Here is a 20776-nt window from a genome sequence, read left to right as displayed (position 1 = left end):
TGTTGACCCCTCCCTGGTCATCTACTGCTTGTAAGTGCATCACGGACCAAAAAAATTTACTTGAACTTCATAGGCAACAAAAGCAGGTTCTGGAGTAACCCATCCCTTACTGGTTTGCACACGGATGCCAAAGCCTTCTGCAGGGTGGGAAGTGTGATTTGAACCAGCGCCTCTTGAAATATCCTCTTCCGGATGGTGCTGCTGTCGTAATCATATTGCTGTCGGTACAGAGACAGAAACATATGCTAAATACAACATCACAACCTGTTAACTTCTGCGTAAACAAAAACTCAGCAACTCACTTCGTCTCCCTCCCTACCCCCGCCCTCCCGTCCTAATTTCTGAGGACCCAGGTGGTGTTCCAAGGTTTCAGAGACCTTTCTGTGCGGTTCTCTCCCATTTCAGGTGGAGGTTATGACTGATCATGACCCATCTCAGCCTCCCCTCTTACAGATACGAAAACTGAGGTAAGATCAAAGCAGAGTGTTATTATAAAGTTGAAGACAAAACTAGGGGATGGGTTAAAACTTCATCACCCCTGTCTTGGGTTGGCGCCTGGGAGCCGTGATCATCTCCTTCCTTTACTCTACATCCTGAAAGCGGGATCGGTAGGTTGTAATGATTTCTGCCAAAGAAGAGAGTGTCTGGCTCACAGCTACATTAGCACTGTGATATGTTCAACAAAGAAGTTCAATATCTAGAATAGGAAAGAGGATGTCTTATCGACACATGGAACAGCCAACTCTAGAGACCAGGGTTTGATTTTAAAGGGGGTTCACGCAGAGGGCACAGACAGACTGGAGCATAGTCACAGGGATGTGTGCAGAACAGTCAGGCAAAACAAAGAATGGTTACAGAGATTTATGCCAGAGATAACGTGGGGTAAAATCATAGCTCTCTCAAACAACCAAAGACTACCATGTGGAAGAAGGGCATGAGAAAAGAGGGTAGAACTAGAATTATCAGTGGTGAGAACTTTGACTTAGCATTGGGAAGTATGTTCTCGTACCTTAAAGTGTCCAGAGAAGAGATGGACTGTCCTGAGAGGTAAAAATTGTGTTGCCATGGGAGGTGGCATTGACCTTGATACTATCTTTTCTTTCTCAAAGGCAAGTTCATTATTTTGTGTTACCATGGCAATTATTGCTTTTAATCTCAATGATTTAGTTGCCAGAGTTTCCTACTGCCTGTGAGGTATTAAGATCAGGTCTGAAATTCAGGGACCACCTCCTAGGCTCTGTGAGACTTTGATCTTCCATTCCAGAGCTCTGCTTAGGGAAAGTGGGTCACAAAAAATTAGTGGACTAGGTTTAGGGATAGTTTTAGCTCAAAGCTCAAGTAGCCTGTTAAGCTTATGTAAGTCAAGTTCTTGTGAAACAGGATAAGTTTTTCTAAAAAGCTTAAAGATATGCCCTATGTATATGCAAGCTCCTATTATTACAACTATTTTGATAGACACTTATGCATGAAGCACATTTAAAACAATTTCACACAACAGCTGTCCTTTCCTTGAAGTAGCTCCTTTGCCATGAGGTTTTGAGTTTTCTAAAAACTGTTAATTTAATTGGGCTTTACTGTACTGCAAACTCTGAAGAGATTGTGTCTTTCATACTTTCATATTCCATGCACTACCTCTCACAATTCTTTGCTGATAGTGGGCAGTCAGTATCAAGTCCAATTGCTACATAAATAAGCCTAAGACATGCCACTGGTGACCAATGATGCCGAGGACCTGTGGTTCCCTAAAGTAGCCACTAGATGGCAGAATAGGCACGACAGTCGAAGGGGAACTGCCGCTAGATGATGGTCACTGGTTATCAGGAAGAAGGGGCCAGGCAATATTTTGAAAAGGGGAGGCAAGTCAAAGAGAGAACTTGATATTTTCCACTTAACAAAAGAAATGAGTCACGTTCTTGCTTCATGCTTCCCGCAAGTGAGAGAACAATTTTACCTTTAAGACTCGGAGCTTAACCTTCTCAATGGCGACTGTGGTTTTGGAGGCCTCTCCTTGGAGATGTGGAGAAAGCAACTGCTCAAAAGTGAATACTGCGTTCTCCATCAGCTAGAAACCAAAGCAGCACAGAAACAGTGCAGTCAGAAACTGGGATCGCCACCCTCAGGTCTAAGTCAGCTTGGAGAGAAAGGAGGGCATGACCATCGGAGATGGTCACTACCCTGGGAGTGACCCAGGGCAACAAGCCCTCATTCCACTGTGTGGTCTGTGAAATGCCTAAGCCCACAACCACAGTGCGGTCAGTAGGAGGCTGGGAAACGCACACACAAAAACACATACACCTGTACCTGTATGCATACATGTATGTGCACATGTATGTACCTTTTCTTCTCATCTCTCCTTCCACCCCGCACCGGAAAACCCAAGACCACGGGATGGGGGTATCATCATTTCCTGTGGTCATTCCCACCCCTGCAGCCAGGGCTTAATGAAATGAGGCGGGAGGCTTCTCCAATTATTTTTTGGCTCCTTAGCTCTGCACCTCTCCTTTCAGATGGATGTAAACCACCCCAGCACATCTCTCACTCCACTTTTCACCCTCCCACCCTACTTCTCTCCCTTTCTCTGCCAGGCTGGGGAAGGAGACAGGGTCAAGGCTCAGTGGAGCCCGTGACTGTCACACTCACGGGTTAGGAAATGGAAGTGGTTCAGATTTCTTACTCTCTGCGCTTATGCCTATATCCATTGCGCCTTAGAGCGTGCTGTCAAAGGAACTTCAGTTAAGCCGTTGGCCAATTTTGCTCCTCATTCTTCTTTAATCCTTCACAACTCAGAGGTTAGATAAGAAATAAAATGTGCCACTTATTCCTGCCTATAACTTTGAAGGGGAAAAAAAAAAAAAAAAATCTCGTTCCGCCGGGCCGGCGGGGCGGACGGCTCTGAGCGCGGGCTCCGCCGCCCGGCTCTCACCTTCACCTACTGCGGGCGAGCCCGCTGCAGGGGGAGCGCCGGGCCCGGGCGGAGTGCGGGCTCGCGCAGCAGGTGAGCGCCGAGGTCGCGAAATGGGTCCGAGTGAACCGGAGACCCAGAAAACGGAAACGAAAGGACAGAGAAGAAGTGTTTGAGAAGCTTCTTCCAGACCAGCTGGTCTTGCTTCTGGAGCATCTCTTGGAGCAGAAGACTGTGACTCCGCGAACTCTGCAAAGCCTTGAGAGGACGTACCACCTCTCGGAGCAGGATGCAGAGGTTCGCCATCGCTGGTGTGAACTCATTGTTAAGCACAAATACACAAAAGCGTACAGAGACGTGGAGAGGTTCCTTCAGGAGGATCAGGCCATGGGCATCTACCTCTATGGGGAGCTGATGCTGAGTGAGGATCCGTGGCAGCAGCATCTCGCCCGCAGGTGCTTTGAGCTGAGCAGGGAGCAGATGGACAGATCCTCAGCCGAGGTGGTGGCTGAGGTGTTATTTTAATGAGGAAAGATCACAGCGAGAATCTTTTTCATGCATCTGCCCGTAGCCCCGGTGGGCCCAGGCTTGCATGGACCCTGGACATGAAAGGAAGAGCGGTGGGGCTGCTGAAGCCGGCAGTCAGTGGCCGCCTGCGCCTTGTGGGGTGACCTCCCCAAAGGTCCTCACCGCAGAGCTTGTGTCAAGAGGCGCACCCTCATCAGCAAGTCTCCGTGGGCCCGTGTGATGCCTTCATGCCCATCCTGGATGAACCACCTCAAGACTCTGAATGTTAATTGAGTTTCCTCTTTGAGTTAAGTCAGTTCTTCCATCCAAACACGGAAGGTCCCTGAGGCACATGGGAAAACCCACTGCACCTTCTCCATCCATCCCTCAGCGTGTGGATCTGCATTTCCGCACTCCGAGAAAGCCAGAGCTTGTCTACTAGGCCCAAGGAGCTGCTGCCCACCTACTCAGAATTACACTGGTATGTCCATTATTTAGATTTTCCGAAGTTTTAGTAACTTTTGATAGAAGTGCAGGATAAGATTCTTTAAGATTTGTTGATAATATAATGGATTCATGGGTTTTTTTTTTCTTCTTCCTGTTTACTTCTGAATTTAATACTTTAAAAAAAAAGAGAAAAGGGTGTAGTGTCCACATTTTTGTCTCCTCCTTTTCTCACCTCCCTGGTTCCTCTAGTGTTCAACGTGCTGCTGATACTCGGGGGCGGTGGCGGAGGGGGGCCCGTGTGCCTCCTGCACCTGATAAAGGCACCATCAGGCTTCGCCGTACGCCACGGGAACCTGTGCTAATGGTGCTTCTCTTTCCCACAAATGTTTGAAGAATAGAAACTAAGCTTCCTGGATTGCCCAAAGGGAAGGGTGGCCTTAAAACACCCCAGAAGCCACAGTGGTTGGTGCAGGCACATGATGGATGGCGTGAGGCTCAGCTGAGCGGGAGTGGACTCCCCCCCTCCGCCTGCGCCGTTGGCGCCTCAAGCCAGCCTGGGGGCAATGGGCAGCTCAGCACAGCCCTTCATTAGAAGCTCCTGACCTTCAGAATTATGTAACAGTGACTGTCATTTTAGAAAGTTGCCTGAGGGTTGATTCTTTTCTCTTACGTGTACTTTGCATATGTTGCTTCTGTGTGCTTTGTTTACTGTGTTGTTATAATAAAAGTCTGATTTTTAAATAGGAAAAAAAATCTCCTTTCTTCCCCAAGCCTATGATCTGAAAGTATCCAACACAATAGCTTTCCTCTAAGCACTTTCAACAGGCATAGTGAATTTATCTAAGAATCTATCTCACTACCAGCTCCCAGAAGTGGGGTCTGGCACAATGTCCAACCCACAGGAAGCTCCCTGGGAATACTTTCGATGTAGAATTGCGCTCTTAACGGCTTCAGTGATCACACCCTTCCTTCATTTAGAAAGCGTTAGAATATGGAACGAATTTGTGCTATTCATCTCGGTTCCTAAAGAAAAAGTTCTTTATGGGAAGGAAAAAGGAATCTATGAAGTAGACTCAAGAAATCCAAATTTAAAACTGAGATTGATTGACTGATTTAACTAGATTAGGGAATTGATTCAAGCTAGTGGTTCTCCATTCTGGCTGCATATTAAATGCAGTAGGAATGGGAGTGGGAGAAGTTTTTTAATTACAAAAATATATATCAAAATCACTGGGAGTGTGGCCCAGACATCAGTATTTCTTAAAAGCGACCCAGATGATTCCAACATAAAGCCAACATTAATAGCACTGACTTGACAAATCAAGTAATTATCAATTAATGCTACTCTATTTCCCTGAGACATTTCTTCTCTATGATGCTCATCAACATGGAAAAAATGAAGCCAGCTGGAACAGGACAAAACATGTCGTCACTCAACAGGATGACTAAAGAAATGGGCCCCGTTTCCCCCAGCCACGCCAGCACACCTGTCTCACTGGCTGAGCTTGTTTCTCTGGAACCCCAGCCTCTTCCACCACGGATGACCCCGCCGCCCCTACCTCTTGCATGTAGTTCTGCGTCCTCTGGACCACCAGATCGATGTGGGGGAACCTGAAGCGGCTCTTGAGATCCTGAAGGTGCTCCTGCAGCAGGTTGACTTTATCATAACAAGGCTCCATCTTCACGGAATCCAGTGGAAGATTCATAAGCTGGTCTAGATGCTGCATTTTGGTGGAGGGAAAAATAACACACCTTCAGACCTAGAACTACATTACATCACTATTGTGTGTGTGCATGCTCAGCCGCTCATCGTATCAGACACCTAGCGACTCCATGGACTGGAGCTCACCAGGCTCCTTTGTCCATGGAATTTTCCAGGCAAGAATACTGGAGTGGGTTGCCATTTTCTACTCCAGGGGATCTTCTTGACTCAGGGATTGAACCTGCGTCTCTTGTGCCTCCTGCATTGGCAGGCAGATTCTTTACCACTGTACCACCTGGGAAGCCCGTTACATGACTATTATGTAAACTCTAAACAATCAAACATATGTTATTAGAGTGAATCACTTCTCAGATCCCTATATCTGTGATATCTTCCTTGTCTTATTTCCCTCCTTTGATGGGTCCCTAGGACAGCTCCCTTGCTAGGATGGAGACAGGTAGAAGAACCAACCGGACAATGGACACATCTAGGGATGCATTCCATGGGACTCCAGTCTTGTCAAGCTCTTGATGGACTCCAAGTACCCACTTCCAGAGCTCAAGAGTTCAGCAAGCCTCTTTGGCACATGGAACTGCTGCTGGGCTCACACACCTCCAGAGCCTTATTTCATGAGAGACATCCCTCTCCGAAAATCCCAGGGAAGTCAAGATGGCCCCTGGACTCCTGGACTCTAAGAGCAAAGCCAGGGTCCCTGGAGCTCTCTGAGGCTTTGTCTGTGCCCAAGGGCTTCCCTCTGCTAGTAGATGGGGACTGTGAGGGAGGGAGTGAGATACAAAGAAGCGTGGTCTAGAAGAGGTATCCAGTTTTAAAAACTGGGGTTCCCCATCCTCTAGTCTGTACAAGTGATAGCTCAATCAATGAGGCCATACAATTCCCAGCAAGAGGACAGCAACAGACCTCATTTGCTAAAGACTTTAAGTATTATCACCACAGACTTAGACTATGAGTGATTTCATCAACAAAGTGCATCCTATTTTCCAAGCCTATTTAAAAGTGATTTTAAAAACTGAATTTTGGAGTTCTAGAATAAACAAGAGGGTGGGTAGAGAAAGAGAAAACAGAATGAAGTGTGCTGAAAACACAGGCCTAGGGAGAACCGGGGAGTAACAGGGTAACTGTGAACAAGACAGGATATACTTGCTGTCTGAGTTTCAGGTCACAGAAAAGAGATAAATCAGATTTCTAGATTTCTCTAAAGAAAAATTTAACAAGGGCCCACTTTCATGGTGCTTGTAAGAGGAAAATATTACTCCCTTAAGAAATGAGTTCTAGAGAACTCCACTGAAGTAAAATTAATGACCAAAACCATGCTGTCAAACTTGTCCCTTGTCACATAATTTGCAATGTGTCTATTTTTTAAAATAGCAATTAAACAGACAGGAGAGGAAAAATCAGTTACCACTTTGCTCCTGTAAGACTGGCAAAAAGTTGAACAAGTGATTCCCTAAGGCTGGTGAGAAGAAAGTCCTTTGCCAGGTACAATTGGTGGAAATGTAAAATCTAAATCCTTTTTGGGGGATGTTAATGGAGACATCAGTTAACATGAGAAAAATTCCCACCTTTCAGCCTAGCAGTCCTGTCCTAGGAATCAGATTCCATATATATAAAAACTTCAAAGTAAATGAATATATGTTACAAGGTTATTTATTGCAGCTTTTTCCTGGTGCTAGCAACATTTGGATGGTTGAATAAATCATGGTGTGTTGGTACATGAAATATTATGCAGCTGTTACAAAAAATGAACTAGAACATTATCTTAAAAACAGTTTCATGAGGTATTTTTGAATAAGAAAACAGAAAAGCAAAGCAATATATATATAATATAATCCCATTTTTCTAAGAGCAAACAACCTAAAAAGACATATCCCACAAACATGTGTTTTACATGCTATATGAGCATGGAGAAAAGCACAGAATAGCATATGCTAAGTTGATACTAGTTGCTTGAGTGGGAGGAGGGGATGTGGGGGAAGGAGGGAAAGTTAAGTTTTAGAAAGGCTATCATGAGAAACCTCAAAATACTAACAAATGATCTTGTTTATATACAATTTTGTGTATGTATGCATAAAAAAAGAAAGTTGGGGTTTTTTTTTGGTTTTATCCACTGTCTTGACTTGTAGGGATGTTCATCATGATAGAGCAAGTGTAAAATAAAGCTGCCCAGTTCTGTCTGTCACTTTAGGATACAGCAAGTCCTCTGGAGGTCTTGTTGAACCAGACTGCTGCTGGGCCCTACCCCAGTGTTTCTGATCGGGTAGCTCATCGGTGCGGCCTGAGAATTTGCATATTTAGCAGTCATATGATGAGGATGATACTAGTCCCAGGAACATACTTTGAAAAACACAGGTTTTTGTCATGCTTTTGGAAGCAAATCAACAAAAACACAAAATATATATAAATGAGGATATATGCATATATATTTGTACAGGCAAGGACAAAGCATGTGAAAACACATACTAAGCTATTTATATTAGTTAATTCAAGGAGTTGGAAGTGGAGATACTTAAGGAGTTGGGGGTGGGCTAGAATTAGGTGGGTATGAGCGATGGTGATTAATTTTGCTTTTATGTAAGTATCTTTGTATACTGTTTAACTTGCATAAGCATGTTATTATTTTTGTAACATGAAAACCATTAATGAAGGAAATCAAGTAGATGGATGGATGAAAGGATGAATGAATAATGTGGATGAATGAATGCCAGAAAGACTAGATGAATAAATGCAAAGGCAGATGAATGGAAGGCAGGGCAGAAGAAAAGACTGGAGAGAGAGAGAGAGGGAGGGAAAAAAGAAAGAATGAATACAGACAAAGACCCACAAAAAGAGCATTCCCACCCACTCCTTCACTTCATACCCTACCTCCTTTAGCTGGGCACTGTCTTTGGTGGTCTGAAAGCTCTGGCTAAGTTCATCCACTTCTTTTTCAAAGAGTGAGCGCAGTTCACTGAATCCCGAGCTCACGGGTCCCATCAACTCCTCCAGAATGGACCCCAGGAATGGCTGCACACTCTCTGCACAGCTTCTCTCTGCTGGCTGAGCGACCATTGCTGAGGGAGGAAATAGCCAGGAAACTGTGAGTGATGGCAAAGCTGGATTCAGAGGCACTGGAGCCAGGCCAGGCTGGACAGTGCCCCAAGGAGACATTTAACAGCCAACGCAAGCTCAAACAGGCAACACAGATGAACAGTATGTTCTGTGCCAGCACTCACCAGAATGGAAAACCATCAAAGAGAATCTCTCCTTGAGAACTCGAACAAAGAGAAACCCCTCCCCAAGATTACCTCTGCCCTGGGATGAAATACATTTTTCTGCTTGGTCCTTGTGAATAGACAACGCTTAATTACAAAAAAATGAAATGCTACTGACTCATCTATATCCTATCAATCATCACCATTATAAATTCATAGTTTGTCTTCTAAAAACACATTTATTAAGTTTTTAATTCATTTTTCTAAGAGTTAATCAGCTGATCTAATTCAATTTTCCTCCCCTCTCCTCAAGGGCCTTTTAAAAATTTCAAGTATGGTTTCTTTTTAGGCAAAATGGAAACAAATTCCAATCGGTTTGCCAACCCGCCTCCCATCCCCACACCCAATTTTTAAAAACAGGCTATTTTTTCCTGATAATCAAGGATGACAAACTTAGTGACAAAAATATAAAGAGTACAGAAAACCATAAAAAGGGACTAAAAGGTTCAGGAGGGAGGGGACACATGTATGCCTATGGCTGATTCATGCTGATGTATGGCAAAAGCCATCACAATATTGTGGTGTAATTATCTGCCAATTAAATTTAGAAAAGGATTTAAACAATGTAACCATACTCTTTCTTTGCAGAGGAAACACTGCTCTTTGATTTAGAAGAGGACCATAGTAAAGATCCTGATGCTATACGTCTGGATAGGCCATGGAAATCTGTTTGTTTTTTTTTAAGTGTTGAAGCGATTCTCATGATTTGCCTGGTTGAGAAGCACTGAGGCAGTGAACTGGAAAAGGCTTGAGCTAGCTCTGCGGATGAAAGGCTAGCTTTGTGGAGCTTGGTAAGTCACCGAGCATTCTCACAGGACCACAGAACTGAGAAGGGAAGTACAGATTCATCTCGATGTCCAGGTCCTCATCCTACAGATGGGGAAGGGGGCTGGGAGATGTCAGATGATTCAAGCAAGGTCACACACTAACTTTCAGATCCAGATTTACAATTCAAATAGACTTCTTATTTTTTATTGGCAAATAACTTGCTTATGGTGAGAAGAATGGCCACGTTCTCACTTTAATTTGCAGAAATCTTTCACAGGGTTACAAAGGATCGGACTGCCTCTTACTCTGAAAATCTGACATGACCAATGCTATTGATATTATGTACTTATAAATATTTGAGATAGAAAATATTAACCAGGTCATAGAATTACTAGGGGAAAAAAACTCTTTCTATTGTAAAATTCAATGAAACAATCTATGACTCCTAAAAATAACTTACTTACTTGATATCAAAATGCAAAATTGTTTGCTGGGAGGATAAATGAATTATTTATAAATTAACTCTGGGAGAAGAACTATGTGAAAAGGGTCTAATTGAAATTTCAGAGCAATCAAGATCATGGCTAATATATAGCAAAGATTTAGTAGCTGGCTGGTATGCCCTGCTGGGTGGGGGCAGAGATGGGTGCAGGGAGGGGTTATGGGCAGCCATGCTCCTCTCTGCCAGACCTCCCCTTGCCTATGTACCAACCGTGGGCTCCAGCCCCCTCTCTGTGCCTTTATTCAGCGTTCCTTCCACCTCTGCCTTCCTTCCTCCACTTCTGTTTGTAAACATCCTACTCACCTCTTCAAGGCCAAGTTCAAATTTCATCCACTCGGAACAGCCTAATGCCCTGAACTACCACCCAGCTTCCTGAACTACGGATTACTGGTGTTTCCCTAATGATCAAATAAATTTTACATCCCACACAAGTGTGCTCTGCTATTTTTCAGGGATGCAGAGATGAATCATGTGTTGTGACACATTAATTCATGAGCCGTACATTAAATTCAGTTGAGCAGAGTGATGAAGAGAGAAAACCCTGGAGTTGCAGGCTGGGTTTGTTCTGACTGTTTCACACTCTACCGTTGGAATCACAGGCAAATTACTTCATCTCTACTTCAGTTTTCTTATCTGTAAAATGGGGCTCATAACAGTAATTACTCTAAGGGTTATGGTGTGGATTAAATGAGTTCGCTGTGTTCAAAATGCTCAAACTGTGTGTGATCCTCTGGAAGTACTCAGAAACTGTCAGCTCCTACTGTATCTGTTAGTAATATCATCCTTTCCAATCGACTGACATTAAAACATTCCTTTCATTGTGAGAGGCCCACATGACTTTTTTTGAAGCTGAAATGGTTCCTGCCTGGGAATCACTGTGTCCTCTGTTCTTGCCTTTTTTGTGGCATTTATCATATTTTCCCTTCTGTTTTGGTGTCTGTGACATGACTTTTATCCTCTCCTACTTCCCTTCTTCCTAGGTGCCTCATAGCCCTTGTATTCAGCAGGGGCAGGATAAATGCTTATTAAATGATTCGGTATTTGTGCAGCCAAGAATCGCATGGGAGGAAACAGAGAGACTGCTACTTTAACACTCCCGAAGTTTTTTTGAAATCCAAAGCCCTTTATCAATGCAGCCTGATGTGCACTTTCTTGTTTTAAAGGGGAAGAACAAGAGGTCTGGTGAAAATGTGTTTCTGATATTCCATTTTTAAAAGACCTGATCATGACTTCCTTTCAAGGCTTCCTTTAGGAAAACCAAAACCAGTCCAGGGAAGAATATTTTTCCATCTTATGTGAAGGGATTTAGGCAAGAGAGAAAGAGAGACTCATTTAATTCAGGCCAAGAGAATGGCCGCCATTAGGCTCAGCTCAGCTCCAGTCAATAGGAATGTATTTGGCTGTGGCAGTTTAGTGTTGGCCATTTTAAGTTGTATAAAGCATTTCAACCTACAGTCAACTCCAGAGCAGTCGTGCTAATAAAGGAATAAGAGACCTGGATAATAGGAACCAGAAAACAGTCTGAAGTTAATTTATATCTGGCTGGAGAAGGCATCGCACGAACAGATAAACAATAGATTCAGACGCACACACCTTGGCTCTGGTTATGCCTCCTGCAACCTCCTCTCAGGAGGACTTGTTAGAAGAGCCCAGCGTGAGCTAGGCGGCAGTATGAACAGAGTCTGAAGTGTAGAGGATAATCCTCCAGGCAGAAAATCCCATTAGGTTCCACGTCTCTTGAACACAGGAACTAGATCTTCCCTGTTCGCTGCTAAAGCTGCATCGCCTTGCTCAGAAAGCACTTAGTGAATGTCTTTTGAATGAATGACTGAGTGAATAATTTGAAAACTGACTACCTAAGAAAATTGCTGATAAACAATCACAGATAAGCCAGCATGCTTCCCTCTGAAATGATGTTCAGTGAGGTGTGCTTTGGGGTATGTAGGAGGCAGGACCGTAGAATTTTATTCTGTAGAATTTCTTAGAGGCTGTCTAAAGCCTCCTATGAGGAAAGAGGCAAGCTTTTCTCTGTCAAGGGCCAGGTCAGGAATATTTTCAGCTTTGCCGCCCATAAGATCTCAGTTCTAACAACTCAGCTATGCTCCTTCAGTGCCAAAGCAGCCACAGACAATACAGAAAGGAGTGGGCACAGCCATCTTCCAGTAAAACGTAATTTATAAAAATACTGGCAGGCTGGATTTGACCCAAGGGCCTCAGTATGCAGACCCTGATCTCATGGGCCCTTGTGATTTCAAGAGGAGGGCACCGAGGCACACAGAAGTTGAGCAACCTCCCTGATCCCACAGACCCAGCTAACATTAGAGCTGGGGCCACAGACGGTTCCCGATTTAGGATGGTTCAACTTTCAAGCTTTCAAGTTTACAATAAGATGAAGAAAGCATTACCCGTTCAGGAGAAGTGTTAGTCACTCAGTCATATCTGACTCTTTGTAACCCCACAGACTGTAGCCCACCAGGCTCCTCTATCCATGGGATTTCCCAGGCAAGAATACTGGAGTGGGTTGCCATTACCTTCATTAGGGGATTTTCCTCACCCAGGGATCAAACCTGGGTCTCTTGCATTGCAGGCAGATTCTTTACTGTCTGGGCCACCAGGGAAACTACTTCAAATTTTGAATTCTGATCTTTTCTGGAGCAGGTGAGATGCAGTATGATGCTCTTTTTGTGATGCTGGGCAGGGTTAGCAGCTACAGCTCCCATCAGGCACAGGATCACAGGCATAAACAACCAACACACTGACAGCCGTTCTGTACCCAGACAAACCTTTTTGTTTTTCCCCTTCAACACACTATTCAATAAATTACATAAGCTATTCAACACTTTATTATAAAATAGACCTTGTATTAGGTGATTTTTCCCAACTATATGCTGATATAAGTGTTCTGAGCATGTTTAAGGTAACTAGGTTAAGCTATGATATTGGGTAGGTCAAGTGTATTAAATGCACGCATTTCAATTATGATGAGTTTATTGGCTTGCAACCCCATGGTAAGTGGGGGAAAATCTGGAAGATCTAGATTTATTGACTCTAACCCAAAAGCTTTTTTTTCTTATTAAAGGAAAATCCATTATTCACTGATCTGGATATTCAATGTGAGTCTGCATATACCAGACACAGTACTAGGCATCAGGAATACCTGAGTGAACCGGGGTGGCATGGCCCGACTCTTTAAGAGCTTACAGCAGGTGGAGGGCAGGGCAGAGCCATTACAATTTGGAGTAAGAGGTATAGGATCAGGACCCACAGGCACCACTACAGGCAAGAGGCACCGTTTCCTCCAGCCTGTGTCACTGAAGTTTCCATGGGCAGGCCCAGGCCCTCAACAGCACCACCAGCATGCTCCTATTACAAGTGTCACCACTTGCTTCCAAAGTCCCTCACTTTAATTCTCCTTTGAAACTATGAACTCTCACCATGTAAATGCTCAGTCACTTCAGTTGTGTCCAACTCTGTGCAACCCTATGGACTGTAGCCCACCAGACTCCCCTGTCCGTGGGCTTCTCCAGGCAAGAATACTAGAGTGGGTTGCTGTGCCCTCCTCCAGGGGATCTTCCCAACTCAGGGATCAAACCCCTAAGTCTCTTAAGTCTCCTGCATTGGCAGAAGGGTTCTTCACCACCAGCACCACCTGGGGAGTCTCACCATGTGGTAGAGCTTTAAATGCACAGCTTATCTAGCTCATAGGAGCAGGCCTTATCTCCACTGACCTTTGATCTTTCCAATTAAGAAGTTCTTTGAGTTCACGATCTGATCCATGTCTGAACGGATGGTTCCTTCCAGGCCCTTGGTCAGAGCCCTGCACTCTTCCTTCAAGGCACTTAATCCTTCTGAAACTTGATGCTGAACCAGGTGGTAGGCCTCTTCGAGGAGCTGCAAGGAGAACAACACACAGATTGCGGCTCTGTCATGCGTCAGGGCCTGACAAAGTCAAGCACAGGAGGGCAGGTTAATCACAGATGACCGCAACATAAACACAACTGTGTGCACGTTCTAATTTTTCTTTCAAAGTCTGAGTTTGTTTGGATTAGTCCTGATGTATATGAGACTGAGCAGACTGGGAGTTCTCCACCCAGGGAAGGAATTACGTCTTAAAAAAAAAAAAAAGAAAAACAAGACCTTAAAAAGAGAAGGGAAGGGAATGTTCATTTTGAGCAGCAGATCTGGCAGAGCAGAATCATCGCTTACCCCGAACCAGGCCCTCTTTCTGTCGTTCTTCTTCCCCTTCATTTTAGGCAGGATGTCTGTCTGAAGGGTTGGCATGAGCTCCTCCATTACCAGGTTACTCAGGATCTGTCGAGAGGAAGACAGCCACTATATCTGTGTCTCTATTTCTGCTTGCCAAGGTGGAAGTGAGGGGTGGGATGAATTGGGAGATTGGGACTGACATATACATACCACTACATAGAAAACAGATAACAGATTACTAATGAGAAACTACTGAAGAGCACAGGGAACTCTACTCAATACTTTGTGGTAACCTATAAACCTGCAGGGGAAGGAAATCTAAAAAAGAGAAGATATATGTATAGATACAGCTGATTCACTTTGCTGTACAGCAGAAAATAACACAATGTTGTAAAGCAACTATACTCGAATTAAAAAGAATGCTTAAGTGGAAAAAAAGAGGAAGAAAGTCTCAGAGCTGATTTAGCTGGTAACACCTAAATCTGCATATCAGGCCAACTGAAGGTGTCATAACTGGCCACCCCTGTCCTGAATATTCATTGGAAGGACTGATGCTGAAGCTCCAAAACTTTGGCCACCTGATGGGAAGAACTAACTCATTGGAAAAGACCCTGATGCTGGGAAAGATTGAAGGCAGGAGGAGAAGGGGATGACAGAGGACAAGACAGTTGGATGGCATTACCAACTCGATGGGCATGAGTTTGAGCAAACTCTGGGAGTTGGTGATGGATAGGAAAGGCTGGCGTGCTGCGGTCCATGGGGTCGCAAAGAGTTGGACATGACTGAACAACTCAACTGACTGACTGTCCTGGATACGTAAGATTGTCCTGCACTCCATGAAATCTGGTAGGTTAATAGTTTAACTCTGGGTCTGAGACCTCAGAAATCTCTAGGAAGAGTCATAGAGGGTAAATGTTCTAAATATCTGCAGGGAACAGTCATGCCTGCTGACATTTTCCCACTGGAAAGGACAAATTCCTCAACTTGAACTTCTCCTATTCGAAACAGAACAATCTAATGCATTTAGGATAAGAGGGGAAACATCAATTATGGATAAGGGTATCCTTAGCAAAATTGTGAAGGGGGTCAGGCTTGGTTTTGGCAGCTTGAGTCCTTGTCTATATCCCCTGAGACCATTGTTTCCTCTTGAACTTTCCTGGGATCTAAGTGTCTTCATGCTGTTTGTCCCTACTGCATCCTGAATCCCATCTCCATCTTCTTCAGAGTTTAGAAAAAGAAGGAAGTAACTAATACTTTGGAACAATTGGACATTGGTGGGATGAGAATATGGGAGAGGGGATGTCTACAGTTCTCAGAGTATTTTTTTTTTAATTGTTCCCAAGTCTTTCCTAAAATTTTGCTTGGCTCAATGGAAGTGTTTCTTTCGAATGTGAGCAGTGATTTACCGGTCTGCACATAAGGCCCCACGTAACACTGGCCTTTCTTCTTTATATCCCCCCACTGGAATTGGAGCAGTTTTGTTGTTTAGATTTAGATCTGCCATGAGTTTTGGGGCTCAGAGCTCAGCTTTCAATATCAGGCTGCAGCCCAAGATTTAGGACAAGAGTAACTTGGGGAAAGGAGGCAAGCAGAATCATAGTAGAGAATCATTTGACATCTGCTCTGTGAATTGAAAAAAATATTTGTCCAAAAGAATTGACCTGCTCATAAACACTCAAATTAAGATTTAGGAAAGACTTTCTCTGAGGTCACTGGTCAGCCTCATGCTAGTGGAAATACTCATGAGCTCACTAGAGTTTGCCTTTCAAAATGGCTCTGTTTACAGCGGTCTGTAACAGTCTAGATGAACTGAACAGGAACACTCCCAGGGTGGAGGGGGGTGAGTCGCTCAGTCCACCTAGATCTGTGAGTTCCCAGGAGAGAAGGCAGGGAGTCAGTCCAGCCGGGGGGTTCCGTCATCTGTGATGTGGAACTTCAGGAGTGACAGATTGTAACAGGGGTGGGATTCCCACTAGTCCTAGTAATTCAATGCCCAGGATGTTTTGACCTTTCTTAACCATTATCTGGGGAGCGGTCAAGAGGTCAGTTCAGTTCAGTTCAGTCACTCAGTCGTGTCTGACTCTTTGTGACCCCACAGACTGCAGCACGCCAGGCTTCCCTGTCCATCACCAACCCCCAGAGCTTGCACAAACTCATGTCCATCGAGTCAGTGATGCCATTTTTGAGGACTTTTGAGGCGCTTAAGAGAAACCTGACATGTGTAAATCCCATAGAAATCAGCAACTGCCCAAATTGGGTTGAAGTACATAATTAATAATTCATGAACCTTATCGTGCCCAATGGAGTAAATTCTTGTTGGAACACACGTGCTCAAGAATGATGAAAGCATTGGCACTGGGAGCGTGAGCTAAGAGCCTAAGGAGACTAAAGCCAGAACTTAATGGGAAATATTGTCTTAGTTCAAAAGTATTAAATTCACAAGTCATAATAATTATCCAAATCCATCCTCTTGCAGAGATTGGCTCGAATCTGAGCATGAGCGTGAAGATTTGAAAGATGAAAATGTTTCACAGTCCAAAGAAAAAGAATGCTCCATTTGGGTGGGCTTGTAGTTTGCTTTTAGTCTTTCCCATACAATGTTCCAAGAAATTTGGTTCTATTTTATAACTTAAGGGATTGGAAAGGAAATATGTCTGGAAAAAAAAGAAGGGGGATGAGAGTGGGTTTCGGGAGAAGGAGGGGCAGGGAGTGTGATATTAGGGAATAGCCCTTGGGCAGGCAACAGCCAACTCTGTCTCCTCCCAGAAGTTCATCCTGTTTCTGTATCTGTCAGCCCCAGCCCTCTCTGACTGTGAGCGGCTCCTCACCAGCCCAGGACCTGCTCTTCGACTCCCTACCTTGGCCAGCCCTCCATGAGCAGGGTCCAGAGCCCTGGGGCTAGCAGGGAGAAAGCAGTTAATCTAATAAAAACTAATCATATTAATGAAGCGGTTCCCCAACCTTCTTCCTTCAGAATAGAACCCACCGAGTTTTACCACAAGGAACCTAAAAATAATTCCTGTGCTTTAAAAAAAGGGGCGTGTGTGTACATTTAACTGCTGGGATTTAACTGGGAGATTTAAAAATTCCATCACACACATTAAGAAACCAAACACACCATTAAGCTGATGGAAACCAACAACCCCAGGCTCACTCCCTGAGCTGTTGTTCAGTTGCTCTGTCGTGTCTGACTTTTTACGACCCCATGGACTGCAGCACGCCAGGCTTCCCTGTTCTTCACTTTCTCCCGGAACTTGCGCAAACTCATGTCCATTGAGTCAATGATGTCATCCAACCATCTCATCCTCTGTCGCCCTCTTCTCCTCCTGCCCTCAATCCTTCCCAGCATCAGGGTCTTTTCCAAGGAGTCAGTTCTTCGCATCAGGTGGCCAAAGTATTGGAGCTTCAGCTTCATTCCGCGAAGGCCACACTACACTTACCTTCCATGTGCTGCGGCTGTGGAGAAGGCGTGAGACCCAGCAGTACTGTCCTCTTTCCTGAGGCTGACGCCATGGTCTGATCAGGCTGTGGGCCTCGTGCCTTTCGTATTACTGAGCAGCCAAGTGTGAAATCATCCATTTAAAGGGGGTCACACTCACGGTCATCAGAAAAAGATGACTTGAACATATGGACAAGGGAAAAATGTGGATAGCTTTCTGGTCTTGAAACCACCCTGATGTGTGGGAATTTTGAGCTGTTCTCTTAGCCCATCTGGTTAATTTAAAAGCAAATAAAAAATAAATCACATAACTTGTATTTACATTTTCCAAAATGCTTTCCCTCATGACTTCATTTGATACATTTTTAATTGACAAGTAGAAAATATACTGATGCTTTTACTGGGGTACAAATATTTTCACCTTAATAGTCTGTCAGGCAAATTATTCTAAGATATTTGCTTTGCCTGGACACTTGCCTAAAATAACCATCAGCACGAGGGCATGCCATACTTGCTGAATGAGTCATTACTATGAAGATAATAATGTAGCATTGCTGAAAATCTTCTGAATACAGTCTCCAAGGGTAGAAGGGGTGAGGATAATGTCATGATTAAGTTCGTAGCAGACATGAAAACAATGCAAATAAATTCAGTGCTTTAAACAAAAGATGTTATATTCTCAAACTCGATCGTGCAATGCCCTTTTCTTTAACTACTTGGTAGCTTCTTTGGGACCCTGGCCTGTTTTTTCTGTGAGAATGAGGATAGACGTTGCTTCAGTTCCACGTGTAACGGTTAAGATGAAGATTACCCTCACCAGGCCTCACACAGGAAAAGTCTTGAAAGTTATTTCCTTTCAGCAGCTTCTTCAAGGTTCACCTGACATGGCTCAAAATGCACTTCTGTCACAGACTGGTTTTATGACTTGGGCCAACTTCTCTGAATGCTCTTTCTCCCACCTGGAGGGTACTGGACGAATAATCCTGAAATGCCCTTCCAGTGCTCACATTTTATGAGGTTGTGACTTCACGAAAGAAACTCAGATTGCTGGAGGAGCAAAAGCATTTACTGATTTCTTCTGTTTCTTTTTCCCCTTTAAGGTTTTCTTAATTTTTTATTTTATTTTTAATTGGAGGATAATTCCTTTCCAATACTGTGTTGGTTAATGCCATACATCAACATAAATCAGCCTTAAGTATACACATGTCCCCTCCCTCCTGAGCCTCCCTGCCACCTCCTACCCCTTCCCGCCCCTCTAGGTGGTCAGAGAGCCCCAGCTTGAGTTCCCTGAGTCATGCAGAAAATTCCCGCTATCTATTTTACATATGTTAGTGTATACGTTTCAAAGCTACTCTCTCAAATCATCCACCCTATTCTTTCCCCACTGCGTCAAAAAGTCTGTTCTTTATGTCTGTGTCTCCTTTGCTGACCTGTAACCAGGACCACCGGTACCATATTTCTAGGTTCCATATATATGTGTTAATATATGATAATTATTTTTCTCTTTCTGACTTACTTGACTCTGTATAGTAGGCTCTAGGTTCATCCATCTCATTAGAATAGACTCAAATAAGGTATTTTTTTATTCTGCAAAATTAGCACCTTCCTATGACTGCTGCTAATGCTTTATGATGCCCATATATGTACAGACCACACATGGTCCCACATACACCTCTAAGGCTGCCTTGTTCTCTGGATGCTTCTAGGTATGTCTCGCCTCACCAGAATGGCAAGGCATGAGTCATTTCATTCTCTCGCACCTTAAAGCAATTCACACATATCAGCCCAAAGCAAAGAGCAGAAAGTCAATCCTCCCCCTCCAAAAAAAAAAAAAAACAAACCCAAACTCAATACTCAACTCTCAGAAAAGAATTATTAGGTACCTGCTTTCCATGGGATAGTGAAGGAATATGAGCTGATACAAGATTTCAAATGAAAGAAAAATTAAGCAAGTACCTTAGCTTAACTCAAGGAGCTAAATAACTGTTTAACTTGAAACTATAAATGGATGTGCTTCCTCCAAATATGAGAAATCAATAATTGACTAAAGTTCTTGAGTAAGTCTCAGGATGGGAAATAAAAATGAGTTTAGAATCTACTGAAGAAAAGAAGGGGGAGGAGGAGGAGGGGAAAGAAGGAGGAGAAGGAGACAGAAGAAGAGGAGATTCTGTGTCATATGTTAAAACAATAAAGAACAGCCCATTACCATGAGAAAATGTTTTTAGCTTTAGATATTTAATGACTATATAAAAGCAAGATACCATCTGGCATCTTCTAAATACTGTTCCCTAATAACAAATTTCACTGGCCCCCAAAAGAGGCATTCTGGACTATGAGGGGAAGTTAAAGAAGAGCATTCTTGGATCCTCTGCGCTTCTAATTAAATAATATCCACACTTGGCCTCTTCTTCCTGACTGAATCAGCCTGTGATTGGTGTCCTCATGGGGGATGGGGTCATATCACGAAACACAGTTTCCTTGGAGATCCATAACAATGTACCTGGTACCAAACCAGCCCAGTACACTTGATTGACATTTAATCAAGGTCATGGGAAACTATGGACCCGGATCACAGGAAATAGAGCACTAGAAAAGGCAAATGAAACATCGAGAAAACTATCTAATGCTTTCAAATTTGGTATCCTTTAACTGAGTGAGTGAGTGAAGTCGTTCAGTCGTGTCCGACTCTCTGCGACCGCATGGACTATAGGAGCCTACCACGCTCCTCCGTCCATGGGATTACCCAGGCAAGAGTACTGGAGTGGGTTGCCATTTCCTTCTCTAATCCTTTAATTACTTCATTTATAAATCATTCCATAGATGAAGACAGCTATTTGCCAACTACTTTTCCAACAACATCTTATTTAATTCTCACAGCCTTGTCAGGCAAACATTATCATTCCTATTTTTTCAGAGTAACCTAAAACTAAGAGAAGTTAAATAACTTGGCAGGCTTTAACCCAAATCTGCTGACTTAAAGTCCCGCCACAAACTTTGCACTATGCCACACTGCTCACATTTGCTGCTAGTCTGG

At 43.8% G+C, this 20776-nt stretch overlaps 1 protein-coding gene across 1 annotated transcript in view; it reads right to left on the bottom strand.

Annotated features, from left to right (window-relative positions):
• NIBAN1 (niban apoptosis regulator 1) overlaps nt 1-20776 on the bottom strand; it is a 174043-nt gene that overhangs the window by 10730 nt on the left and 142537 nt on the right. Inside the window, exons 7-12 of the mRNA XM_020870563.2 lie at nt 14304-14408; nt 13826-13988; nt 8439-8626; nt 5416-5577; nt 1952-2062; nt 111-218 (exon numbers count right to left, since the gene is read on the bottom strand). Of these exons, the coding sequence (XP_020726222.2) occupies nt 111-218; nt 1952-2062; nt 5416-5577; nt 8439-8626; nt 13826-13988; nt 14304-14408 (837 nt within the window). The remainder of the gene's footprint in view (nt 1-110; nt 219-1951; nt 2063-5415; nt 5578-8438; nt 8627-13825; nt 13989-14303; nt 14409-20776) is intronic.

The sequence above is a fragment of the Odocoileus virginianus genome, chromosome 11, assembly GCF_023699985.2.
Source record: "Odocoileus virginianus isolate 20LAN1187 ecotype Illinois chromosome 11, Ovbor_1.2, whole genome shotgun sequence".
NCBI classification, from domain to species: domain Eukaryota; kingdom Metazoa; phylum Chordata; class Mammalia; order Artiodactyla; family Cervidae; genus Odocoileus; species Odocoileus virginianus.
The sequence above is the reverse complement of the archived record's forward strand: the minus strand, read 5'-3'. Positions and strand labels throughout refer to the sequence as shown.